At 35.8% G+C, this 27,332-nt stretch overlaps 6 protein-coding genes across 6 annotated transcripts; 5 read left to right on the forward strand and 1 right to left on the reverse strand.

The window, feature by feature from the left end:
* The first annotated feature begins 1,487 nt into the window (after nt 1–1,487).
* LOC103837119 lies at nt 1,488–3,445 on the forward strand. Its single transcript, XM_009113447.3, has 7 exons — nt 1,488–1,645; nt 1,715–1,775; nt 1,864–1,990; nt 2,091–2,260; nt 2,486–2,765; nt 2,902–3,065; nt 3,173–3,445. The coding sequence occupies exons 1-7, from the start codon at nt 1,559–1,561 to the stop codon at nt 3,322–3,324; spliced, it is 1,041 nt and encodes a 346-aa protein (XP_009111695.1). The 5' UTR covers nt 1,488–1,558; the 3' UTR covers nt 3,325–3,445.
* Nucleotides 3,446–4,700: 1,255 nt separating this feature from the next.
* On the forward strand, nt 4,701–6,645 carry LOC103837118 (probable inactive serine/threonine-protein kinase fnkC). Its single transcript, XM_009113446.3, has 7 exons — nt 4,701–4,856; nt 4,949–4,991; nt 5,085–5,214; nt 5,354–5,523; nt 5,622–5,901; nt 6,087–6,253; nt 6,365–6,645. Exons 1-7 carry the CDS (start codon nt 4,767–4,769, stop codon nt 6,517–6,519), a joined length of 1,035 nt encoding a protein of 344 aa, XP_009111694.1. The 5' UTR covers nt 4,701–4,766; the 3' UTR covers nt 6,520–6,645.
* A 589-nt stretch (nt 6,646–7,234) lies between these two features.
* Nucleotides 7,235–8,796, forward strand: LOC103837116 (probable membrane-associated kinase regulator 1). The gene has a single exon (XM_009113445.3). The coding sequence runs from the start codon at nt 7,681–7,683 to the stop codon at nt 8,563–8,565; it is 885 nt and encodes a 294-aa protein (XP_009111693.1). The 5' UTR covers nt 7,235–7,680; the 3' UTR covers nt 8,566–8,796.
* A 3,705-nt stretch (nt 8,797–12,501) lies between these two features.
* On the forward strand, nt 12,502–19,390 carry LOC103837115 (gamma-glutamylcyclotransferase 2-1). Its single transcript, XM_009113444.3, has 7 exons — nt 12,502–13,039; nt 13,133–13,209; nt 13,291–13,347; nt 18,323–18,379; nt 18,588–18,637; nt 18,737–18,888; nt 18,974–19,390. The coding sequence occupies exons 1-7, from the start codon at nt 12,931–12,933 to the stop codon at nt 19,135–19,137; spliced, it is 666 nt and encodes a 221-aa protein (XP_009111692.1). The 5' UTR covers nt 12,502–12,930; the 3' UTR covers nt 19,138–19,390.
* A 3,437-nt stretch (nt 19,391–22,827) lies between these two features.
* On the reverse strand, nt 22,828–23,691 carry LOC103837190 (putative FBD-associated F-box protein At1g50980). The gene has a single exon (XM_009113520.3). The coding sequence runs from the start codon at nt 23,689–23,691 to the stop codon at nt 22,828–22,830; it is 864 nt and encodes a 287-aa protein (XP_009111768.3).
* Nucleotides 23,692–25,219: 1,528 nt separating this feature from the next.
* LOC103837114 (PHD finger protein ALFIN-LIKE 4) lies at nt 25,220–27,159 on the forward strand. The gene is made up of 5 exons (XM_009113443.3): nt 25,220–25,456; nt 25,551–25,583; nt 26,019–26,247; nt 26,355–26,487; nt 26,638–27,159. The coding sequence occupies exons 1-5, from the start codon at nt 25,360–25,362 to the stop codon at nt 26,917–26,919; spliced, it is 774 nt and encodes a 257-aa protein (XP_009111691.1). The 5' UTR covers nt 25,220–25,359; the 3' UTR covers nt 26,920–27,159.
* The last annotated feature ends 173 nt before the right edge of the window (nt 27,160–27,332 follow it).

Raw genomic sequence — 27,332 nt, forward strand, 5'->3', positions numbered from 1 at the left:
GTATGATGACAGGTAGAGAATTGAAGAAGGCATTAAAAACTCCAGGGTTTTAGTTGAAATATTCATAAGACAATTTAATCATCAAAAAAAAAACAATTGATTATTTTGGTTATTGTTGTTTTATGCTTTTTTAATTCTAACCCCCACCCCCAATTTTATTAACAAACAATATGGGCATGGATTTCTGGATGATCTATATGAAGTACGTGGTGAGTGGCAGGTTCGAATCAATAATTGCCGAAAATCTAGACGAAGAACATTTAAAGTAAGATACTTAAATAATTGAGGTGAAAAAAAGATTCTTAAATAATTGCGTGTTCGACTTCGAACCAATGTCAAAGGTAATATCATTATCATCAAAGAATTATAAAATATTCATGTATTGATTTTCAATCCACTTTTGTATAGACAGACAAAGTAACAACTCAGTCACAGGTTCAATTTGAAAACCTTTGGGTCTACTTGGGAAATATCGAGAAGACGGTCTCCAATTTTATTATTTTAAAGTAAAAAACTTACATCCAGTAAGTGGATTCCTTTTTGGGTTCAAAGACTTGATTAAGGATGATAACTTGTTTTCTTGTAAAAAATATTGTGGTTACTACTGATGCAAACCCAAGTTTTGATCAATCCTACAACTCGGAGGAAATCATTCTTAGACCATAATTAATCTCAATCTTTTAACTGGGGTTTTTAGTTTCGACTAAAAGACGGTTATTAATTTTTCGTAAATTTTTATCTAAAAAAATGTAAAACTCGTCTCTTAAATAAGAGATATAAGAGACGTCTTTTATTCGAAAAGTATATAAAAAAATCAAATCATGAGTTAAGGTCCTAATCATGCTTTCTCACCGAATCAACCAATAAAAAGAAACTACCAAAAAAAAGTTTGTCTAATGGTTAAATCTTTGAATCACATAGTAAAGGATCTTAGATTTGATTTTTGTTGGGAAGGGTTTGATCTCGTAAAAAGTTAATTTAATATAGTTTGGATCTAGACATATAAAAATGTACGGGTATTTTACAAAAAAAAAAAAGAACAAAAGAACATATATTCGTGGAGTAGAATAAATCTGTTTTCTTTTTTTTAGTCGTTATAAAAATTATTATTTATATTCTGTTTTATTTTTATTTTTATTTTTTTTATTCTGTTTTATTTTAGTCGTTATAAAAAATTCAAAACTTAAAGTTTTACATGGAGTAGAATAAATCTGTGAAGTTGAGCCCATATTTACATTCTTACCAACAACATTCGATCAACAATTCAGATCATTTTGGATGGCACATCAACCCACTAAGGTGTCTTCGTATCTCAAGCCTCGTCAGCTTATAAATTGTGTTCAACCACCCCGAGTAAAACCATGCACTGTGTTTACGAGTCAAATTACACGAACTAGCCGTGTGGCTCAGTTACAGCTTTTGTTCAAGCACGTGGTTACAAAGATCAATCTAGTGGAACCCATTTTTTGTCTTTGTATAAAATAAAACTCTTACCAAATACAATGCCAAACACAACTTCATCTTCCTCAAAATACTTCTCTAAACAAAGAAAGGGAGAATGGAGAATAGGACATGGAGTTTGAGAGTCATATGTTTCGTTTTTTTCTTTATCACTTCCTCTTCTGCAGAGTTCCTCATTCGACAGGTCTAAATCTCTCTTTTGCGTATATTAAAGTAACTAAACATGGTTTTTTAACGAAAAACACAAGAACAGGTCACAGAAAGCAAAGACTCCTCTGTTTTGGAAACAGAGTATAATCTCAACACGAATTTGGGTATGCATGCGGTCTACTTTTTCTCATTTGTTTTCTTTCTAAAAATGGAAACCTGTTTTATAATGCTTGTGAAAGTTTTGGTCGACAGGACTGACGAGAGTGTTGAGAAACCAGCGACCATCAAGTAAGATCGTAACAATAGGAAGCTTCTCTGTGATTAGGGAGAGATCTGAACCCTACGAGTCCTCTGTTTTTGAAGCTTCTGGTTACAAATGGTTAGTTCTTTCTCACTATAAAATAGGTATGTTTTTGATGAAATGCATGTTGTTAAAAAAGAAAAGCAAAACACATTGTTTTCTGTATGAACCAAACCAGGAGGTTGATCTTGTACATGAATGGTAATAAAAACGATGGAGGAAACAATCATGTATCACTTTACGTGAGGATCGAAGATACAGAATCTCTTCCCACAGGCTGGGAGGTTGACGTTGATCTCAAACTCTTTGTTCACAATGCCAGACAGCGCCAATACTTGACCGTCAGTGGTATGTTTTCTCATTATGTGTATTTTCTTAAACTTGCCAAATGCCAATAAGACTATGTTATGATTCGCTATATTGGTCGAGAATAGGATTTTGATTACCACTTGGATACATTCCGTTTTGGACCTTAGGTCAATGTAAGTTATGCATGCATGCTATCGAGGGCGTTACAGCATGATTAGTTTATATTTCGGCCCGTGTAATTTCTATTGATACTGTGGGTTGCAGATGAAACGGTGAAACGATACAACCAAGGATATAGAGAGTGGGGATATGCACAGTTGATTCCTCTTTCAACATTCCACAATCCCAGTCAAGGTTACATCGTACAAGACACTTGTTCTTTTGGCGCTGAGATATTCATCGTCAAACCGGTCGAACAACAAGAGAGAGTCACAGTTGTATCAAACCCTCCAAACAACGTTTTCACTTGGAGATTACTTCGTTTCTCCACCTTGCAAAATAAGTTCTATAACTCTCCAAGTTTTCTTGTCGGAGACCGATACTGGTTAGTTCTTTATCTAATGATTCATATTGCATATTTTTTTGGTAACCATGCATATGTAACTTTGTTTCAGAGTCTCCACAAGTGTAAATGTTTAATTCTGAACTGTAGTAATTGTTTTTAATATATAATTAATCAGGAGATTAGAGACTAACCCGAGAGGAGTTGGACCAGGAGCACCCCATCTCCCTTTTAACCTAGAAGCTCAAGGCTTTAGGCCAAACGCAGTCGCCACAACCACCTGGGGAGCGGTTAATCTGAGATTGAGGGATCAGCTAGGCTCCAACCACAGATTAGGATACTGTAAGTGATATATAGGAAAAAGAAATATATGTAGACTATGTAAATGTAATTAACATTATATCTCGACCTTTGTCAATATCTAAAAGGAATGCAATTTGATGTCGCAGCTGCAGCTTGGTATCCGATTCGACCGGGGTATAAAGTGGGATTAAACATAATCTACATTAGAGATCTACGAGGTGGATATTTGGTGAATGATTCCATAGTCCTTGAAGCCGAGATGGTTATGGTTTCTGTTACCAACATTGTCCCCATATGAAAATCTCTACTTGTTTAGTATCGAAGCATGTTATATTGTCAAAGCGACTATGTCTTTGTTGATGCTTGTTATGTCACTCATGGTTCTTCCGCGTGATAAATAAAATGAAACTCTTTTTGTGTAAGTTTTTGTTTTGGTTTGAAAAACCCTCGTTTTGATCCTTTCTTATAATATGAACCATATTTACTAAGGATTCAAATGACATTTCAGAGATCCACCCTGAAACAAGAGATGCAAAAAAAGCATACTATAAGTTTCCTGAGAAATGATGCCGGACAGAGCTGGTAGTAAGAATAGCACAATATTCCGTTCTCATCTATATCTGAATAACATAACATTTCAAAACAGAATTGGTATCTAATACGATAAGGATATACTTCTATATCTTAGGGATTTAGACTACTCTAATATGTCCTATACCTAGATGCCTTATGTGATTAAGGTTGTATAAATACTCTTACGTTGTTGATCAATAAACACACACCTTTACATTCATTATATGGGATCAAAATTTTGATAACAGAATTGATCATTTAGTAACTGTTTCAAGCCTTATAAATCTAAATGCCGATCGTGGATGTTATCAAAATTCAGACTTGAATTTTTTACTGGACTGGACTAATCCTTTGAGGTTGAACCCATATTAACTTCTCTACCAACCTTCTATCAACAATCCAGTTCATCTTGGATGGCGCATCAAACCACTAAGAAAGGTCACCCATCATGAACCCATTTTCATCTCACTACAAGAGAGCTCAAGGTAGGACGTCACCAAGCATGACTCTTCATGATTATGTGTATCTCAAGCCCCGTCAATTCATAAATTGTCACATCAAGTAAAACCATGCATTGTGATAAAATTCAAATCACACGAACTAGCCGTGTGGCTCAGTTAAAGCTTTGTTCAAGCACGTGGTCACAACAAGCATCTACTGGGACCCATATTATTTTATTAACTTTTTTAGTGCTAAGTTTGTGGGTCAACCCTCTCCAAGCTCCTCCGGCAAGGGTTGAATCATTTGTTCGATTCAAAAATCCAACCTGCATAATCCGCCAAATAAAATACTCAACCCGCTCCGTCTAATGAATTGTGCGGGTAATCCGCGAGACCCACAGTTGATTTTAATTATTAATGTTTAAAATTTTGGGATCACAAGATCAATATTTCACTAAGCTATGTCCAGGGACCGGCCTTGCATTTAGGGGTGTTCCTGTCACATTTTAAATTATTTTCTAGTACTCCAAGTAAAACCATGCATTGTTGTGATAGAATTCAAATTACACGAACTAGCCGTGTGGCTCTGTAACAGCTTTGTTCAAGCACGTGGTTACAACGAGCATCTAGTAGGACACATTTGGTCTGTCTATAAAAAAATGCTTGCGAAATACGAAGCCAAACACAACCTCATCTTCCTTAAACACTTAATTAAACATAAAGGGAGATGGAGAATGGGAGATGGAGTCTGAGAGTCATATGTTTCGCTTTTTTCTTTGTCATCACTTCCTCTTCTGCAGAGTTCCTCATTCAACAGGTCTGAATCTCTTTTTTCAATTTATTTTATATATCTATTATGCTTTTATTAATGTAACTAAACATAGTTTTTAATGAACAACACAAAAACAGGTCACAGAGTATAATAGTTCTTACAATCTCAACGCAAATTTGGGTATGCATGCGGTTCTAAAATCATTTTTCACTTTGTTTTCTTTCTAAAAGTGGAAACTTGTTTTATAATGCTTGTGAAAACTTTGGTTGACAGGAGAAGTGACTAGAGAGTTGAGAAGCGAGCGACCATCAAGTAAGATCGTAACAATAGGAAATTTCTCTGTGGTTATGGAGAGATTTGAACCGTACGAATCCTCAGTTTTTGAGGCTTCTGGTTACAAATGGTTAGTTCTTTCTCACTATTCTTTTACTTCGTAAATATGTTTATTCTTGCTGAAAATGCATGTTGTGACAAAACCAAAGTATTGCATGTTGTTAAAAAAAGAAAAGAGGAAACATTGTTTTCTGTATGAACCATACCAGGAGGTTGATTTTGTACGTGACTGGTAACAAAGACGATGGAGGAAACAACCATGTATCACTTTACGTGAGGATTGAAGACACAGACTCTCTTCCCACGGGCTGGGAGGTCATGGTTGATCTCAAACTCTTTGTGTTTAATGCCAGACGGCACAAGTACTTGACTGTCACTGGTATGTGTTTTCGGATATTAACCACTTGGATACATACGCATGCATGTGTACTCTGTACTTGGCCCATGTAAGTTTTATGTATATATCATGGGTTGCAGATGAAGCGGTGAAACGATACAACCAAGGAAATAGAGAGTGGGGATTTGGACAGTTGATTCCTCTTTTAACATTCCGCAACCCGAATCAAGGTTTCATCGTGCAAAACACTGTTTCTTTTGGCGCTGAGATCTTCATCATCAGACCGGTCGGACAACAAGAGAGAGTCAGTTTTGTATCAAACCCTCCGGACAACGTTTTCACTTGGAGAATACTTCGTTTCTCCTCCTTGGAAGATAAGATCTATTACTCTTCCGAGTTTCTTGTTGGAGACCGATTCTGGTTAGTCCTTTATTTGATGATACATATAGCACCGCGAAAGTCCTGATTGAAAATGATGATTATTTTTTGTAACCAACTAACTATGTATATCCTTGACTAATGTTTAGTTTGAATTCAGTGTCCACAAGTGTAAATGGTCAATTTGAGCTATAGTAATTGGTTTTCATTAATGTATAATTAATCAGGAGATTAGGGTTTAACCCGAAAGGAGAGGGAGAAGGAAGACCCCATGCAATCCCTATCTTCCTATACGCTCAAGGCTTCAGGCCAAACGCAGTCGAGACGAGCACCTGGGGAGCCGTTAATCTGCGATTGAGGCATCAGCTAGGCTCCAACCCCAAAAGAGCATCTTGTAAGTGTTAGGAAAAAACACATTCATATTTATAGGACAATGTAAATGTAAAATTATGTCTCGAATGTTAAGTGACTCATTATCTAAAACGAATGCAATTTGGTGTCGCAGCTGCAGCTTGGTACCCGATTCAACCAGGTCATCGTGAGGGAGTAAGCAATATAATCTTGCGTAAAGATCTACAAGACGGATACTTGGTGAAAGATTCCATTGTCTTTGAAGCCGAGATGGTTAGGGTTTCTGTTACCAACATTGTCCCCGTCTGAGGATCTCTACTTGTTTACTATCCAAACTTGTGACTTTTTTTTTTTTTGCTAAAATTTGGTACTGTGACTTTGTTGATGCTTGTTATGTCATAGTTCTTTCGCGTGATCAATAAAGTGTCTTCGACACCACCTGCATGACTGTGATATATAATAAAGTAGTTGCTTTATAAAATAAGTAAAGGATTCAACAACAATATAAACGGCATAATCAAAAACTAATTGAGAAATGAGAATTACATAACAATGTGAAACTGATAGAGAATCTATGAATAAAATAACTTATATCAAAGAATCAAGGCGAGCAATCGCGCCACACAGAGGGTTAGCGTCACGTGATAGAATCACTATTCCTAAACTCTCCTGCTGTATTTTTTTCCCGACAAGAACACGACGATGACGTTTTCATATTTCATATATATATGTATACTGTTTTGTTTTTGTTGTTTTTAAAATGTATATTCTTGTATCACCATTTCCTACCAAATTCCATTACTAATCCAAATTAAAGTCAATTAACATCATTGTTCTAAAAATGTATTGTTAGTTACTACTGTTCTATATACAAGTTTGTTCTGTTTTACAACAAAATGCACCTTGTACTAAAATATTATTTATTGATAATGTTTAACATCTAGTACTAAAATTCAACCTCTACCATATTGTCCTGGGACGAGAGATGATCGATTAGGTCCAATATGTCCAAACGCGTTTCGACTTTAAAAAACTCTAAAAAATCATGAGAACTCTGAAAACACTCGAAATCCAAAGTCATCAGATGCATTAAAACAAAATACATCATAAAAAAAAAAATCAGACCACAAGTTACAGCTCACAACTAGCTTTGCTCACTTTTCACTCCTACAAACTGATTATTCTAATTAATCAACGTCATTAAACAACTCTCTAATCCTGCGGACCATTTTAAACTCTCTTTTTTTTTTTGTTAAAACATTTAGCACTATTTATTTGCATTGCATGTGACTACAGCCTCAATCTGGCGATCTTTGTGGGCTTTCCTCATGATATCAACTGCACTGCAGTAGCCTCTTAAATACAAAACAAAACAAAACAAAAATAAACAATTCAAAATATTGCATTCTATTATTACATAATTTACATTGCATAGAAGCTAAAGACAAAACAGAGAGAGATAAGAACACAATGAGACGTCAACCACGTCAACGTCACTCGCCACCGCAGTCTCACTCCTCTCCGTCGTCATCTTCGTCGGAATTTGAATTCAACATCTCAATCTCGCCGCGAAAAGCTTCTTCTTCGCTTTGTCCAGCCGATGAGCTCTTCTACAAAGGTCAGCTTCTTCCTCTCCAGCTTTCTCCTCGTCTTTCTCTCGTCCGTACACTCTGTTCTTCTTCTTCTTCTTCCTCTGACTACACTTCTTCTTCTTCCTCCGCCGCACGTGACTCCACCGAATCTTCTTCCTCCACTGACTCCTCCACCTCCTCTTTCCCTCTCCTCCACCCTCCCCCGCTCGATTGCTCTGACTCTTCACGGCCTAGCTCTGTTACCGATGAAGAAGATGTCTTCTTTAAACAGACAAAGAAGAGTGGTTTCTCACTCTCTAGACTATCCTCTGTTTTCAAGAAAGACACCAAAGCCGTCTCCGCCGCTGCTCCGTCGTCGGTTAAGAGAATGAGCTCCACGGCTAAAGAAGTTATTCGGAAATACATGAAAAAGGTCAAACCTTTATACGACAAGTTATCTCAGAAACAGAGCACCACCGTCACAGCTTTCAAAACAGAGTCCTCTGTTTTAAAAACAGAGTCCTCTTTCTCAGGGAACCTAATGAAATGCACAAAGCGAGGACGGTGCGCGGCGAGCTGTCCGTCGTCGATGAGGTCATCTCCGAGTCACTCCGGGGTTCTGACACGTGGTGGCTTTCCGGGTCAACGAGGAGGTAGTAGCTGCAGCAGCAACAACAGTGTGTCTTCTTCTATGGAAGAGTTGCAGAGTGCTATTCAAGGAGCTATTGCTCATTGCAAGAACTCAATGTTGCAGAAGAGTTTGGTTAGTAGTCACGAGATCTAGCATTATATCTTTGTACCAATCCATTATGTGTTTTTGTATTTCTAATCATTTTGAAATTTCAGCTACTCTTTTGCCTTTGTGTGATCCAAACATCCGATATAATTAGCGATGTTATTGGTTATTTTTATTTAATACGGATGTTATATGAGTAGTAGAACTATGTTTGATTAACTTAACTCAGAATAAGACATTGTAGTTGGTGGGTCATTTCAAGATCCATCTTGATTTCAACTCCTTTCCAAATTAGTTTAATGGATCAAAACTCAAACTTTTCATATGATATAACAAACAGACAAAAGTTATATATATACATATATATATATGTTAACTGGGGGTATCTGGACTGATGTCTAACTTACCAATAACTAGTCCGGCCTCGGGTTATCTAGGGAGTGTGACCCATCTTCGTTTAACCAATTAGCAACAATTTAGTTTGCAGTAGGAATCAAACACAAGACCAACAAGTTTACATTTTCTTCAAAGTTAATCCTTACTACTAAACTACCACCACTTGGTTATGACAAAGTTATGTGCGGCGATCAAAACCAAAACCCTAAATAAATTTCGTTATGGTATTGTACAAACTTCTTGGTAGCTAAAAACTGCATCCACCAAACAATTTTCCTTGTTTTCGATCTTGTGGTATGTTGGATATGATTAATAGATAGATAGATAAGTTAGAGTATATAGACGTTGTGAAATAATTGAAGGAAAACGACGGTGGGGTTTGTATTTTTAATAAAATAATTGAAGAATTGGATGATTGAGTACTTATCAGTACTCTTCTTCTATATGGTTCAGTTCTTCGTACATTATCGTCTCCCTCACTCTCTGGTTATTGTCGGTGTTCTCCGTTAAATGATAAATTAATGAGCTTTCCCGATTATAATATCTTATTTGATGTCTATATAACATCATAGTTTCGGCTTTGCTGGATGTTCTTGTTAGTGGCTTACTTTTCCTTAAAGTTGTGGTGGATTTGTCAATGCTTCATGGTAAAGTAGAGCATAGGTGAATGTTTGTGTTTGATTTTTTCGTTTTAGTTATGGTCTTATTGATTCCGGGGTTGTCCTGCTTATGGCTCTAGGTTTGTCTAGATTGTTGTCTTTTGTTGATCATTCCATCGTTTTTGTGATGGGATGATGTTGTGTTCTGAACTTTGGTTTACCTCTGGTGATTAATAACAATTCATAGATGACAAAAAAACAAGAACCGCCGTTACACATGGTGACACAAACAATTTATTTACAATGGAAAACCGATCTGGGTACACAAACTATTTTTATTAAGGTCGTCTAATTAGTCTCCCCATAAATAAAATGTTTAAATGGTAAAAATGTGCAATTTTTTTATATCTAACATGACCTGGGTACTGAATAAGAATCTACTACAATGGTAAAAAACATGTAAAATTATATCATAGTTATATCATGAACTAGCTAATTTGAACTACATGAAAAATACACATGTTCCAATAGATTTTGTTAGGGTGTTTCAGAAAGATATTATGATGGTAGTACAATTAATCGTATACGTGGAGTAGAAGCTCAAAAACATTAATCACATATGCATGTGTTTGACTCTAAGTGGACGAATCCATGTGCTTCTTTGCATTGAGAAGCGCTGGTACGTAATAAAGATTCTAATGTGGTCCAAGTTAAATCTATTAAACTCTACAAACTAAAATATTTACTTCAACTCGTTTTAATCATAGCCAATAATATCTTCATTTAATATGATGGGGGCTCTTCATGTTTTTCTTGACCATTTTGATGCTTATATAAATACAAGAACAGTGAAATTCAATTATTATGGGGACCTCTTCACTATTACTATCATTTTTCTTCAACTTCTTGAATCTTATTTGGTATATATGTGTAAATTATAAATTTAGGTCTAATTGTTCGTAAGAAATAAACTGATGTAGTTTGAATTAATATATAGATAGTGTGATTGATGACTAGTCGAAACGATCAGTAAATAATACTAGTAAAAAGGTAGTAGGTTGGAATTTGTCTCTGCGTTGCATGAAAATGGAGTTAATGACAAACAGTGACATGCGTTTATTATGATCTTTGGTAGCATCGCTATCGCGTCTCCCTCACTCCTATCAATGACAATATGGTGAGAGCTAATTAGGTGAACGATCAGACTAGATATTTTTTCTGTCAAAAATATCCGTCATTCTTCTAAATGACAAGATTTTTAAAAAATTAAACACCACGTTTTACTCTAAGTAACACCACTATTTAAAAGCATTGTGCTTAATTCCAAGGATGCATGATCCATTTATATAGTTTGGGTCAATATTTAAACTATAGAAACATTTTTTTTAAATAATACCTTTCATTAAAAAACTTAGAAACCGATTACAACATAAAGGTTACCAAAAGCAAGGGCCTAGCTACCAAAAAGACGCCCATTCAGCGCTACAAAGAAACTGAAACGTGTTAGAAACAAAAGAAAAAAAAATAAAAACTATAGAAACATGAAAATCAAAAAGAATTTGAAAAGATTAAAAGAAGAATTCGGAAAGATCGAGAAAATATATGAAATTAGAAAAATCTAATTGGAAGAATTTTGATGCTCGGTCGTGATTGGACTTTTAGTAAAATTAAGTTTTCATCTTTAATACGCATTCAAACTAGAAAACCCAGATGTTTTTCTATGAAACCGCTGTTAGACCCCTTTCGTGATGGACTTTTGTCATATCTTAAAGCAAGTGTGTGTTATTTGTCTGCAGAAAAATGTAGTTATTTGTCTAGATAACTATGTTTTGGTACGACTATATGCCAAATTCACCCAAAATTAAAGGATAAAATAACAAAAGAAGCAGGTTATACTTATATAAGTACAAAATGGACGTAATCAATTTAGCATTTCCATAAGCAATGCTAATAATTAACAATGATCTGCGGTATAACCAAAACGAGTGGTCCAACACCAAGAACTCGCAGCTCAAGTGCTCAACGTGCTCGGAGCTAATATCGAGTCATCGCCCATCGAGGTTGGTATATATAATTTCTTAATGGTTGTAGAAGCCAGACAACCTGAACTTTTCCTCCAGCCCCACAATTTTTTTGTTCTTTTTTTTAGCAATATTCTTATTGTGACTATAGAGACCATTTTCCACAGGTTGGAAAACTACTTTTCACTCTCCCTACATACGAGTGTACTTAACGACCTTTTCAGAAAACATTTTTAAAGCATTTTTGTTCACTTTAAAGTAGATCTAGAATACTACTATTTATTTCTGTTTACGTTCCATTTCTAGCAAATATTACCTAACTTTTTTGAATATTATCGGATGCTTGTCCACCATCTAATATTTTTCTAAATTAATGTGTTATACGGATTTTGAAAAACAACTTTTCAGTATTTACATATGGCAAGCCATTCGATACAAATCTGAAATTATAGCATTATAGGCGATGAAAGTTATAAAAGGCTTGTTAGGCCATTCAATATGCTGACATGATTCGCTGGCTAGGACTAAATTATAGAGATATTAGGTCGGACGATCTATCAGCGTTCTATTATTGAATCACCATCTTAATTAGGTCTAGTCTAATTAGTCTCCCATAAGGTCTAGAAATAAACCCTTAAATCAGAGATAGATTCAATATATGTAAAGTCCAACTTGCATATAGAAGATGCAAGTTGCAACCCACCTAAAGAGATCTACTTATTGTAGCTGACGCTGATTAAAGTTCAGCATATAGAAGTTTAGCTAACCCCAACGAAATCAGTTCTGATCATCTCTCGTGACCCAACTAATATTGCAGCGATCTCTTTTGATTTGGCTAAGCATTGTCTAACCATTAGATAATAAGTTCTAGACCTAATCATATATACCAAGTAAATAAGTAAACCAAGTATACACAAATCGTAATACACTTTACCAAACGTAACAGAAAAAATGATATAGATTCATCTCAAATTTAAGACGACAAAATTTGACTTTTTGCTAAAAAGAGAAAGAACGAAAAGGTGGGCTTGGGCTAGCCTAGGGCAGGCTATGCTGGATCAGTGCCAATTGCGTCTGTATTTGTTAAAGAATAATAACAAAAAGGTGTCTAGATTCAATGTATCCAATGAGAAACAAAGAGTTAGGAATCCGCTATAAATGCGGAGATGCACGGTACAAGTATAATAAACCCTAAAAGCCGTCTATATTCATTCATAATCCCAAACACTCGGGGATTCTTTCTCTTCCCACAACTGAAACTCTTGTCTCTCTCTCAACTCTTCTGTATTAATATCCGATTCTCTCTTCCTTGAAAAAAATATCACAATTCCTTTTTTAAAAATCTCCTCCTAGCTTCTTCCTCTTCCTCCTCCTAAAAGAGACCGAACACATCCAAGATGGTCTTGTGGGTGTTCGGATATGGATCTTTGATATGGAACCCAGGTTTCGATTTTGATGAGAAACTCATTGGCTATATCAAAGACTACAAACGTGTATTCGATCTCGGTATGTTTCCAGTATATCCACACCTCTTTTTTTTTTTTTCACCTCTCGAATTTTCAACATTCAATGTTACTTAGAAAGTTTCCTTTTCTGCAGGGTGCATTGATCATAGAGGCACGCCTGAACATCCTGCAAGAACTTGCACGTTGGAGGAATCCACCGGAGCAATATGCGTAAGACAAAAAGATATACATTCTCTTTTTCTTATAAGAAACAAATGTATTTTGAAATTGATATTGTTGATATATGGACAGTGGGGTGCAGCTTATTGTGTTCGTGGAGGACCCGAGAAGGAGAAGCTAGCGATGGAGGTACAAAGATTATTGATATGAATGTAAAGCGTGTGTTGTATTGATTCACATGTAAAAGTATATATACAAGCTAGAAGACCTAACGTAACTAGGATAAGGATAACTACGTACAAGTCCTAGTCATTATCTAAAATATAACATGTCATTATCTCTATACCCCCCCTCAAGTTGGAGATGAGATATCTTGAATCCCCAGCTTGAACAACAAGTAACGAAATGTAGACGGAAGTAAAGCCTTTGTAAGAAGATCAGCTGGTTGTTCTGTAGTCCGAATATGTTCCGTAGAAATGAGCTTGTCTTGAACTGCGTCTCGCACTTGATGACAATCACTTTCAATGTGTTTAGTGCGTTCATGAAACACAGGATTAGCAGCAATGTAAATGGCTGACTTACTATCACAGAATAACTTCATTGGCTGGGAATGTGAGACACCAAACGCTTGCAGCAACTGTTTGATCCACTTAAGCTCGCGCAGGGCATAAGCCATAGAACGATACTCAGCTTCGGCGGAGGAAACCGACACAGTGTTCTGTTTCTTTGTTTTCCAGGAGATAGGAGAGTTGCCAAGAAGAACGACATAGGCGCTGAGGGAACGACGAGTAATAGGGCAAGCTTGCCAGTCGGAGTCGCAGTACGCATTGACCTGAAGAGTAGAATCAGACCGAAGTAAAATCCCTTGTGAAGAAGTACCTTTGAGATATCTGACGGCCCGAAGAGCTGCATCAAAGTGAGCTTGATGCGGAGCTTTCATGAACTGAGTGAGAACATGAACCACGTAAGACAGCTCCGGTCTTGTAAAGGTGAGATAAATGAGACGCCCGACGAGACGACGATACGCTTCAGGTTGTGGAAGAGGAGCACCTTTGTCAAGAGCTAGTTTATGATTAGGATCAATAGGAACAGAGGCAGGCTTGGATCCAAGTAACCCTGTCTCTGTTACAATGTCAAGCGCATACTTGCGCTGAGACAAGAAAATGCCTTCTTTACTCCGAGCGACCTCAACACCTAGAAAATATTTCAACTTGCCAAGGTCTTTCATATGAAAGCATTCTCCAAGATAGTTTTTGAACTTCTGAAGCGTAGACAGATCATTGCTTGCTATAATAAAGTCATCAACATAGATCAGGATATGAAGTACGATAGATCCACGTATGTAGGAAAAATGAGAGTAGTCAGCTCGACTCTGAACAAACCCGTAGGACTTCAAGGCCTTGCTTAGTTTTGAGAACCAACAACGGGGAGCCTGTTTAAGGCCATAGATAGACTTTCGGAGACGAGCCACCTTAGTAGGATCCGGGTCTTCAAAACCTTGGGGAAGTTTCATATAAACTTCTTCTTCCAAGTCACCATGTAGAAAGGCATTGTGTACATCCATTTGATGCACCTCCCATTGCTTAATTGCGGCAATCTCTAACAAGAGACGGATGGAAGCTGGCTTTGTGACAGGTGCAAATGTGTCTTTGTAGTCGATGCCCGCTTTTTGACGATTCCCACATGCCACTAGACGCGACTTGCGACGCTTAAGTGTTCCTTTCGAATCATACTTGTTTTTGTAGATCCATTGACTCGAGATAACCTTTTTACCAGGTGGCAGCTTTGTAACGTCCCATGTACCATTGAGAACGTGAGCATCATGTTCCTCAGCCATAGAGTCTCTCCACTGTTTATCACGAACAGCTTCTTTATAGGAGGATGGTTCCACGTCTGACGTAATGGCTGCTAAGAAAGCTTTGTGGTTTGGAGAATAAATAGCGTCAGATAGGTAACTAGCAATGGGATATGGAGTGTTACCTGAGACCGTAGACGAGGGACGAAGACTAGAGTCGGAAGTAGCAGAGAGAGATGTATTATTTTTGTGTGCAGAGTGCGTAACGTAGTTCTTAAGTAAGATGGATCGTTGACGTTGACGATGTCCTCGACCTAGGAGTTCAGGGAGACCTGGAGAGGCAGGTTCGTGAGGCTCTGGGTCAGGACTGAGTGCGGGAGAGGTAGGAAGCGCAGTAGTGGAGGGTATAGGTGTAGGTGAAGTAGTAGTAGAGGTTGTGGTGGTAGTTGAGGGAGATGGAATTACTGTAGTAAGGGAGGTGTCGGTAGTAGTCGGTATAGGAGGAGAACCGGGAGTAGAGGTGTCGGTAGTGGTTGTAGGGGAGAGTATAGTAGTAGTGTTCGGAGTTGGAGCAGATGGTGCTCTGGTTGTGATGGAATCTTCATTAGCAGTGGTGACAGGAGAGATGTCGTCAGAGAAAATATAATCATCGTAAGGTAGGTCGTGTGGAGATGGATTAGGAATGTCGTCAGGAAGACCAGGAAAGTCTTCTTCCATGAATACGACATCTCGACTAGTAAAGAACTCATTGGTTGCGAGATCGTAGAGGTTCCAAGCTTTCTTTCCGTATGGATATCCTACAAAAAGACATTTGCGACTGCGATCACCAAATTTGTCTTTATCACGATGGCGACGATGAGCGTAGCACAGACATCCAAAAACTCTTAGAGTATCATACGAAGGCGGAGAGCCATGTAGAATTTCATAGGGAGACTTGCCATCAAGTATACGTGTAGGAGTTCGATTTATGAGATGCGCTGCCGTTAGTATACTCTCACCCCAAAAAGTAGTAGGAAGGTTGGCCTGAAACAAACAGGCACGAGCAACATTCAAAATATGTCTGTGCTTACGTTCAACCCGGCCGTTCTGTTGAGGGGAATCAACGCATGATGTCTGATGCACAATTCCTTCTTGTCGAAAGTAAGACTTCAGAACCATGAACTCAGTTCCATTATCAGTACGAAAGGCTCGTACGGGTCGTCCATATTGTCTAGAGCTCATAGCGCAAAAGTTCTTAAGTAGGGTTGAAACTTCAGATTTTTCAAGCATCAAGTGTATCCAAACTGCTCGAGAGAAGTCATCAACTATGGTTAAGAAATAAACTGCTCCACAGGAAGAGGGAGTTCTGTAAGGACCCCATACATCGCAATGAACTAAATCAAAAGGTGCAGAAGCTTTATTAAAACTCTCATGAAAAACCTCACGCGTTTGTTTTGCGCGAAAACAGACATCACACGAATGTGTGTGTTGAAAATCAAACTTAAAACTGTCTAAGGAAGATAAAACTTTATTTGAAGGATGTCCAAGTCGTCGGTGCCACAATACTGAAGAGGAAGGAGATTTGATCTGTCCAGCTTTGTTAACACGAGCCACTGTTACACCCGAAAAATAATACACACCCTCTCGCTCCTCACCGGCTCCAATCAGCGTCCTCGTAAAACGGTCCTGTAAAACACAAATTGTATCAGTAAAGATAGCAATGCAGCCAGTTTGTTTAAGAAGTTTAGAAACAGAGATGAGTGTGCAGTTGAAGTCCGGGACGTAGAGAACGTCGGTAAGAGAATAATCAGAACTTAAATGTAGTGTTCCCGTTTTTGTTGCACGAGAACCTTCTCCGTTTGGAAAGGTTACAGACGAGGGAAGTATCTCTCGAACATCCCGTAGTAAAGATAAGTCACCAGTCATATGGTGAGATGCCCCTGTGTCAATAATAACATCACTAAGAGTAGTTTTACCAGTCATGCGATCTGTAGAAAGTTGAGTTTGCTGGTTTTGTAGAAGAGTGATGAGAGCTGAGATTTGATCGGTTGGTAAGGTGTTTGTAGAGTTGGCAGTTGGTGTGGAACGAGAAGCATTAGCGCGCCCTCGTCCTCGACCGCGAGTGCTACCTCCACGGCCTCGTTGAGTAGCAGTAGAAGACTGTCGTTGTTGTAGTTCGTTGAACCAGTCAGGATAACCATGTAGAAGAAAACACTCGGAAGCTTCATGACCTTTTCTATTGCAGTGGGTACATGATCGATTGGGATCACGGCTTCGGAGATTAGCAGCAGCAACCGTTGGAGTAGATTGGGCCGAGAATCCAACAATATCTTGCTTCAGCTCAGTAGTGCGCATGGTTTGAAGATGCTGTTCTGCTCTAATGACTCGAGAGTAAACAATGTTCAGGTCAGGGAGAGGCTCTTCATCGATGATCTGTGATCTGATGGACGAGAACCTAGAATCATCAAGACCGAACAGGAATTTATGAACCTTTGCATCCTCTTTTTCTTTTTCAAAGACCGAAGAAGCATCGCAGGAGCAGGACTGAGGTGGTTGGAAGGTTTGCAGCTCCTCCCATAGTTTGGATAAGCGTCCGTAGTAGTCCAAAACGGTCTGTCCGTTCTGTTTGCAGTTGGTAATCTCGTCCTGAATGAGATGCTTGCGTACACTGTTTTTGATAGAAAACCTCCGTTTGAGTGACTCCCAAAGTTGGTATGCGTCTGGTGCGTGAGTCACAGTAGAACGTACGAGAGGATCGATTGACGTGCGTATCCAGCCAACGATCATAGAATTAGAAGCAGTCCAGCGAGATAAGTCAGGATTCTCTAATGGCTTTTGAATTGTACCATCAATAAAACCTATCTTTCGCTTTGCTTGAAGAGAATTCCAGAACTCAGTAGCCCATTCAGAGTAATTGTCTCCCTTAAGAATTACCGGTGTTATTAGAGCACCTGGATTGTCGGAAGGGTGTAGAAAATAGGGTGTTTCTGGATTGATAGAAGTCGCAGGAGATGTAGTAGAAGGAGACGCAGTAGAAGGAGACGTAGTAGAAGAGGTAGAAGTTGTAGTAGAAGCCATGATCGAAAAGAATCAATCACGTGTAGGAAAAAAAAAAAATTTTGCGGAAGTGTTTTAGGTTTCAAAGGATCGTTAATGCTCTGATACCATGATATGAATGTAAAGCGTGTGTTGTATTGATTCACATGTAAAAGTATATATACAAGCTAGAAGACCTAACGTAACTAGGATAAGGATAACTACGTACAAGTCCTAGTCATTATCTAAAATATAACATGTCATTATCTCTATAATTATTCCTTTATTGATTTTACATAGCTTGTTTTTTTGTTACTTTTGTGGAATCTGATTATTGTTTTTTTCTTTTTGCAGTACTTGGAAGGAAGAGAGTGTGAATACGACTCAAAAACACTCGTTGAGTTTTACACGGTAAGAGCATTCTCATTGTTAACTAAAATTCTTAAAAGTATAAATATGAACATGAAAATATTTGGATATTTCTTAACAATTTCTCACATTTCAAGATGCCTAAATATCTTTTTCTCTCACTCTTAATTAAATTACTATAGATTGAGGTGCTCTAAATATTCCAAATTTTTTTAAAAAAAATTAACTAGTTTATCTCCATTGAATGCAGGAAACTGACACCACCAAACAGTCCAAACCAATCTTGACCGGAGTTATAGTGTATGTTTGGATTTTAAAGTCTATTTTTTTGGCTCTTAATGTTTCTAATTTGGAAAATTTTAATGTTAAAACCACTTTGGTGTCCTCTCTCTCGTGTAGATTCACGTCAACCCCAGACAAATTGTCAAACAAATACTACTTGGGCCCTGCTCCATTGGAGGAGATGGCGATGCAAATCGCCACAGCTTCTGGACCTTGTGGAAACAACCGGGAGTATCTTTTTAAGCTGGAGAAAGCAATGCACGACATAGGTGAGAAAGAACCCTTCTCAATAAATTTATACTAACAGGAAATATATGGCATTGATTTTGATGTTTGATGAATATTGTGAAACAGAGCATGAGGATGAGTATGTGATTGAATTGGCAAATGAGGTCAGGAAACATCTCGACTTACCAAAGGAAGTCAAGGCATTGCTGAAGCCTGTGGTTTCTCGTGTATCCATCAAATCTCATTCTCAAGCTCATGCTTCCACTCTTCAACGAGTCTTTGCATCATGAGAGTCAAGCAAAGTCATGGAGCTAACCAACACGTTGATGAAGAGTTTTTACGGATGTGACTTTTAATTTATAGCTCCACTTTTATTTGTTTTCACATTTGAACTTTCAAAAGTTTCGACTCAGAAAACAGACCTTTATATATTTCTTTACTCTGTCGTCAGTGAGCATTTATAACACCATGAGGTGATATCTAATTGTTGAGAATAACTAGAATCTTTCGCTCTCACCATAACAAAGACCAATTACATGCCAATCCTTTTAGAATATTTAGAAAGAAATTATTTGAGTCGATGAGATCAGTGATAGGAAGATGGTTGCTTTGTGAAAGCCAATCACAATCAAAGTTGAAGCTGAACCTGAAGCAGAGCTGACGATAGCTTGGAGTTCACGCGGGCATGCTAATACCTTTTTGTATCTTCACATGGATTGTACATTACCATTATAATTTTGCTGTATTTACCCTAAGAGCATGTTTATTAAATAAAAGATATAAGAGACGTCTCTTAGCTTTTAGTTAAAAGCTAAGAGATTGTATCTATATTATTAAAAGAGAAGTACAAAATAGAAATACCCCTTAGTTTTACCACTTATTTACATTAAAATGCCATTGAGATATTTATTGAACCTATATATAAGCATGCTTGTCTTTTCCTAATTTAAATAATAGATTTAAGCATTTAATGTCTTTCCAAATTTAAATAATAGATTTCTTTTATCAAATCATAACCAAAATAAATTTTCTAATGTATTTCGTATTAACATATTCAATATTTTTAATATTTATAAGTAATAAATAAAAAATAAAAAATAAAAAAATCACACATCATAATCAATTTATATAACATATAAATAAAATATAAAATAGTTTATTCATATATTAGTATAATGCTTTCACAATATAAGTCCAATTAGTTATAAATATTGGATTTGTTTATATTATACATTGTGATATAATAGATGATTAAAATCACAAAATATAATTATTCAAAGTAATAAATGAAATTGTTATGTTTAAAAATGTTATATTAACAAATGTGTAGTAAATATTCATACGGTCACGGGTCAAGCTCTAGAAATAAATAACAACATCAAGATTATTTTTCTTTATCAAATTTATTTTAATAGAAATTATAGTTCCAAATATATTTATATATTTTATGTACTTATAAATTTATTTTCTTTGTCTTTAAGGAAACTTAGATTTTGAAATTGGAAAAAATATGACCACCTCTATATTATTTTAATTAGAAATTTAAAATTTATATCAAAATATTTTATTAAAATTTTAATTTTAATTTTTTTATAACTGAAAAGATTAATTTTCAATATAAATTTATGTTTCAATATTACAAATGCATCATTTAATATAAACAAAAAAAACTAAAAACATAAAATAAATACCCGCCCGGTCGGGCGGGTCAAGATCTAGTCTTATATTACAATAAGAACCCAACCTAAAAGACTTGTAATAAACATGCTCTAAAGCCCACATTTGATTAGAGGCCGTGCTATTTCTTTTTATATATATATATATATTTTTTCTTTTTTAATTTGGTATTTTACCTTTTTTTTTAAATAGGGTGGAAAGATTTTTTCTACATTTTAAATAGAAAATAACAATGAAATAGAAGTAAATCTTTCTAAGAATTTGTTGAAATGTAACAAAACATAAATTTAATTTAAGTTTTTAAATGATAACTGATGTATATATATTAAAAATAAGTTTCAAAAAGATTTGATCCCACAACCTATAAAATATATGTTTAAAATCATACAGTCAATTATGCCACATGTATACGGTAAAAATACGATATCTATGCAGCAGTTATACAGTTTATAAAAAATCTTAATTTATACTATTTATAATATATATTTTATTCAATAAATCAATATTAAATTATGTATGATAAATTATTATATTTATACTTCTAAAAAAATATATACCGTATAGAATCTGTATAATGCCTACATATATGTACTCTATAGCCAACCGCCATAATCGTTAGAACACTACAATTTTCAGAAGCCTTGACCAAAACATATATTGAAACCATGGTCGACTCAAGGTATATATAGGTCCTTGGGGAAAAAACAAAAAGTCTTATTACATATATCTATGGGTAACTTAAATTTTTTTGGGTTCTTATTTCTAATCCTAACTACTTTTTGAAAAAAAATTAGACCCTTCTTTAATATTATTTTTATTAAAAAATGCTTAGAACCCATGGCCTACGCCTCCTTGCCCCTTACCTTAAGCCGGCTCTGATAGAAACCTTTCGTGAATTTTTGACCTCTCACATTTATAATCACATTAGAAGCCACAAGACCATGTTTTTCCAGCTTTTGGTGAGGGCTGCTATCATCTTTGGTGTATAAAAATAATAGACATAGGAACACCCCAACTACCTTAACCCATATGATTCTTAGAAGATAGGAGCACACATCAGAAAAAATTAGATAAAATACTAAATGTAGCAATCAAATTATAGTTGAAGAAAAATGATTGGAAAAAAAAGTTAAACATAATGAAAGTAAGAAAACAGTCGAGCATATTTATATGGTATCATATTAATTAACATAACTTGTGTGAAAAAACGACAGATATTTTTGATAATAATGCTAAAAGTCACATTAAAATGAAATATATACACATTATTATAAAAATGGAAAGAAAATAAGCAAACAAAAAATAAAATTTGGTGCAAAAAAACACAATATTAGAATGTTCTGATACCAATTATTGAATCAAACCCTTAACTTAATCTCTATATTAATATCACAATGCTTTAGAAAATAACTCAAAACTAAAGCTTTCTCAATTCTTAAGTTATGCAACACTCTTGGATGTCCTTATATATAAAACTAAGTTACTAAACTCATTAGGATAACTCTCTAATAAATAACTCTCAATCATAATTATCTTTTCTATTCCAAAACTCATTAGGAAAGTGATATCTTGCTTCTCAAACTTCAAGTTCACTTCAACAGGGAGATCATCCCGTTTGAAACCCTAAAGCACATGTTCTTGTGAATTCATGCCTAATATGAGTTATTAAACTGAATTCCGCAACCCAAAAAAAAATTATCTTATACTGTTTGGGTATCTGTTGTGCTGAATCATCGCAATTCACAAATTCAATGTAAATATATCAAATGTGTATGTATTACTCTCCTCGAAAACTCTTTTCTATTGAGTTTTTGTTTCAATTGTTTTCTTAAAAAGTAACTTGAGACATGGATGTTTTGTGACTTTGGTCGGTACATATAAGTTGGAACACTATCCCTGTCTTTTTATTGTTTGAAAATGTTTTTTCTTAGGATTACCAACATGGTACATTTGCACGCTTTCTTACATTTGATCATAGACTCTAGAGCAATGTTTTCCTTTTTGTTATACATGATGAAACCGAGAAACATACAAAATAACGGACAATCAATCCTTCACTGACTCAATAATAAGAAGCACATATAGCTAATAACAAGACATATATGTTGGAAACTATTCCAACTTATTCATAACAAACACAGATAGCAAATAACAAGAAATATGTTGGAAACTACCTATTCCAACTTATTAATAACAAAGAAGTTATTCAAACACATGCACGCAAGCCACACATTCTAACTCCTTCAGAACATCATGTTTCTCCGCATATTTTGAGTAGAATGCAGCAGCCTTTTTTAAACCACTCACATTTTCGAGGATGTACTTTGCACCGTCTCTCTCTCGGTCGGTATAGGTTGGTCACAAACAATGTTGACACTCGCCTTGACCAGCTCCGGCATATCTCCAAACCGTACATAGTTGCTGAAGGTGTCCTTAATGCTAAAGCACCTTAAAGAAGGTGCATTAATCACAAACCCATGAACACCTTCAGGCCGAGATTTCCCAGACGTATTATCGATAGATAAACACTTCAGCGTTGGCACATCAATAGTAAATACCATCACATTGGTATATGTGCTTCTTCTCACCACCAAGTCTTCAAGAAGTGGGCATCTGCTTAGAAGCTTTGTCACAGATTCGTCGCTTGAGAATCTAACCGATAAAAGGTGAAGTTTCTTGACACCAATCAAAGAAACGTTAGATGGAATATCCACAAGACTAAGTTTCTCAAGTATGAGGGTTTCAAGTTGTGGGTAGAGATACAAGCTTTGGGGAAACTCAAAGGATTTGTAAAGCATCTCTATTCTCAGCTCTCTCAAAGAGCGAGCAACTGCATAGTTAACCAAATCTTTGAAGTCTTGTCTCGAGTTATTTGGGTTCAGCTTGAGCTGTAAGCTCTCTACATTTGATCTGCTTCTAATGAATAGAGCAAACATTTGAAAAGTTTGAGGATATGAAGGAGTAGCATCATATCTGAATTTCTTTACCTCCTTCCAAAGAGACTTCCACCGTTTTGAAATGGCACTCGTGGCTACAACATCTTTACTAGGAAGAAAAGACAGTATCTTCAAAAGCAACTCGTCTGGAAACTCACTCAGCCTACCCCACCTAGGACTCCTACGAATCTGATTCGTCATTATACCCCTCCTACGATCCTGATTCCTCATTGCTTTGACAATAGCCAAATTTTCATAACCAAGGAACAAACCCTAAACTCAACTGGTGAATTTTCTTTTGAAAAGATCTAAACCTTATCTTCTACTTGTGATTGTGCTCTCTTCAATTCTACAAATCTGTGTATGTATGCTTTTCTAGAGTTTTGATATCCCAATGAGAATCGTGTTCAGACTTTGCTTTTCAAATATACGTTACATTTTTTCCTTTCCTTTTTTTATTATTTTTTTTCCATCTTAAAACGAGAAAAAAAGAATAAAACACCCTATTACAGAAATGTTTATAGTCAGTGTGGTTACCAGAAATATATATATATATTTCCATATTATAGAATTTATTTGAATAGATCTGGATTTATAGCCTAAATGCATGCATTAGATGTTGACTGAAAAGAAGGAAAATTTCACTAATGATAACAATCTACACTATTTAAATAGAAGTTACGAATTCTTTTATATGTTATTTTTTGGACCATTCCATAGAAACTATATCAAATTTTACATAATGTAATTATAATATATTTTATCATTTTATTTGAAATAATAAACTATTTTGTTTTAAAAACTAATGCTAACAAAATCTATAAAAAACTCTTTTTAGAATCTTTTTAAAACTTATATCCGAAATTAATTAATATAAATTCTAATTATGTAAATATAACTAGAGATAAAATTAGGTTATTATTTTTTATAAACGAAAATTAAAATTATATAAAATAATTATATTTTAATAATAATAAAAATTAAAATTGATTAATTTTAAAATTGCATTTTACAAAGATTTTAAAATGATTTTGTTAAAAAGGAATATTCTTTTCTCTTTCACATATAAAATAAAAAAATTATTATTAACTATATAAAATGATAAATGACAACCCTAATGTTTATCAAATACAAATGAGTTATATTATAACCTAATCAAATACAAATGAGTTTTATAGTAAATAGCCTTTTACGATGAAATAACCTCGAACGTCATTTCAACGTTAATCATCTGTCGTAAAAAATATTTCCTCGCTAAATCGTCGTAAAATGATGATGAGACTATTTCTTCATAAAAAAAAGATGTGTATTGATTCGTCGTAACATATTACCAAATATAACTTGGGATGAGCTACATATTTTTAGTAAAACATCTCTAATGTTTATCACTAATCAAAATTAGAACAACTAATAACCCTTAAATGTATTGTTATATTACCATATTAAGTTATTAACAAAGAAAATTTGGCGCGAAAAAGTAAACGAACCCTATGCTAACTACTTAAAAAAAAAAATGAAAAAAGAACACAACCGAAAACGAAGAAACGAAGATATGACTCTGATACTATGAAAATTTGGTTCAAACAAAAATAGAATTTCGATAATCCAATAAAAGCATCTCTAGAGCACATGAAACATATTTATACTACCAATACGCTTTGTACTATCAAAATCGACACGCGTCAAAATTCAAGAGGTTTATAAAGTAACGCTTATCGTGCTCGCTTCCCCATCTGATTGTCTCTCTCTCATTAGCGGACTCCTCCCCGTATTATTAAATCCGCTTAATATTATTTTTTGCGTCTGCCCCTTTTCCACAAATTCACAGGGCAAAGTCAAATATACCTTCTCTCTTCTTCTTCCGTTGTCTCTGCGAAGAAGCTGTTCTGTAAGAAGATTATGGACGGAGGTGGCGCGTACAACCCACGCACGGTGGAGGAGGTTTTCAGAGATTTCAAGGGTCGTAGGAGTGGCATGATTAAAGCTTTAACCTCAGGTAAGTAATTTGTTTCATCAAACACTTTTGCCCTCTTCGTTTCTTCTTCCATTGTTCATAAAAAAATTAACTTAAAGGTTTCTCCTTTTCGCAGATGTTCAGGAGTTTTACCGACTTTGTGATCCAGGTGAGTGATTTGGGTTATGGGTTTGTCGAAAGTTACTGTCTTTATTGTGTTTCTTTGGTGCTCTGTTTTGTAGCTGAGTGTTGAGTGATGCCATTAGGGTGTTTTGATAGTTTTCTCTTCTCTGTTTTTGTCTGAATTATAATGAGTAAAGTGTTGATTTTTATTTGACTTTTTGAATTACTGTTTTTTTTTTAAATGTTCATTTCGTGATTGGCTTTTAGCATTGTGTTGCCTGTGATAGGCACGAGGATTTGAGTTGTTTGAATAGTATTTGAATCTGGTGGGTTTGAGAGACTTGAAAGTGCTCTTTGATTCACCATTCAAGGTTTGTTTTTTGTGTGTTTCTTAGTGTTGGTTTTGGTCTTTGTTTTCCATTTTTAATCTATGGTTTAAAGACAGCAATGAAACAGTTTTGGTTCTGTTCCTTGATTGTAGAAAAGGAGAACTTGTGTCTCTATGGGCGCCCAGATGAGCACTGGGAAGTGAACTTACCAGCTGAAGAGGTTCCCCCTGAGCTCCCGGAGCCTGTCTTGGGCATCAACTTTGCCCGAGACGGGATGCAGGAAAAGGACTGGTTGTCCCTTGTTGCTGTCCACAGTGATGCATGGCTTCTTGCAGTTGCTTTCTTTTTCGGAGCCAGGTTTGGCTTTGACAAAGCTGATAGGTATGTTGTATCTCCTTAGCCACACTATAAAAACTCGTCTCTAGAGTCTTATCTAACTTGCTATATATGTTTATGAAATGATGTTCTTCCATCTTTTGTTTCTGTAGGAAAAGGCTTTTCAATATGATGAATGATCTTCCATCGATATTTGAGGTTGTGGCTGGCACTGCTAAGAAACCATCCAAGGAGAAATCTTCTGTTTCCAACAATAGTAGCAACAGATCCAAATCAAACTCCAAGGTGAGTGAGTGGGCTAATCTGTTTATAATATCGCTACACGGTAATTAGGTGCTTTATAGGAGATTATTGATTAGGCGGGCGCATAAACATGAACTACACTGGTTTTTATCCATCTTACTTAAAACCTTTGGTTATTTTTTTGAAATACAGCGAGGATCAGAACCAAGGCCCAAGCTGACAAAGCCTGAGCCCAAAGATGAGGAGGAGGAGGAAGAGGAAGGTGTGGAAGAAGAGGAGGATGAGGATGATGAGCAAGGGGAAACACAGTGTGGGGCATGTGGTGAGAGCTATGCAGCTGATGAGTTCTGGATCTGCTGTGACCTCTGTGAGAACTGGTTCCATGGGAAGTGTGTGAAGATAACACCAGCCAGGGCTGAGCACATTAAGCAGTATAAGTGCCCATCTTGCAGCAACAAGAGAGCTCGGTCCTAAAATTCAATTCTGTGTATTTGCTTTACATATGATGTAACAGCCTTACTCTTTGGTTAGATCAGATTTGTTGGTTAAGTTAAGACTTCTTTTCGCCTTAGGGAAGACATTTAGTTATCATTTGTTACCAATGTTTATTGAGTGAAGGCATCTACGTGTTTAGGGTTTGATCCTTGTTCTGTCTTATGTTTGTTCATTAGAGAAGAAAACATTTTAATTCTCAATCAAAGTGTTTGTTCTATTTCCAATGTTCTAAAAATCGGTTTAGCCTCTTCTTTTCTCCATCTTAGGTAGACATTAGTTATCATTCATAGCTAGGCGCCAACTTGTCCTAAAATGATTTTCTTAAAATCTGATATGTACAACCAAAATCGGTTTAAACTGTTGATTTTCTTAAAATCAGATTTGTACATTCT

Source organism: Brassica rapa, chromosome A09 (assembly GCF_000309985.2).
Source record: "Brassica rapa cultivar Chiifu-401-42 chromosome A09, CAAS_Brap_v3.01, whole genome shotgun sequence".
NCBI classification, from domain to species: Eukaryota; Viridiplantae; Streptophyta; class Magnoliopsida; order Brassicales; family Brassicaceae; genus Brassica; species Brassica rapa.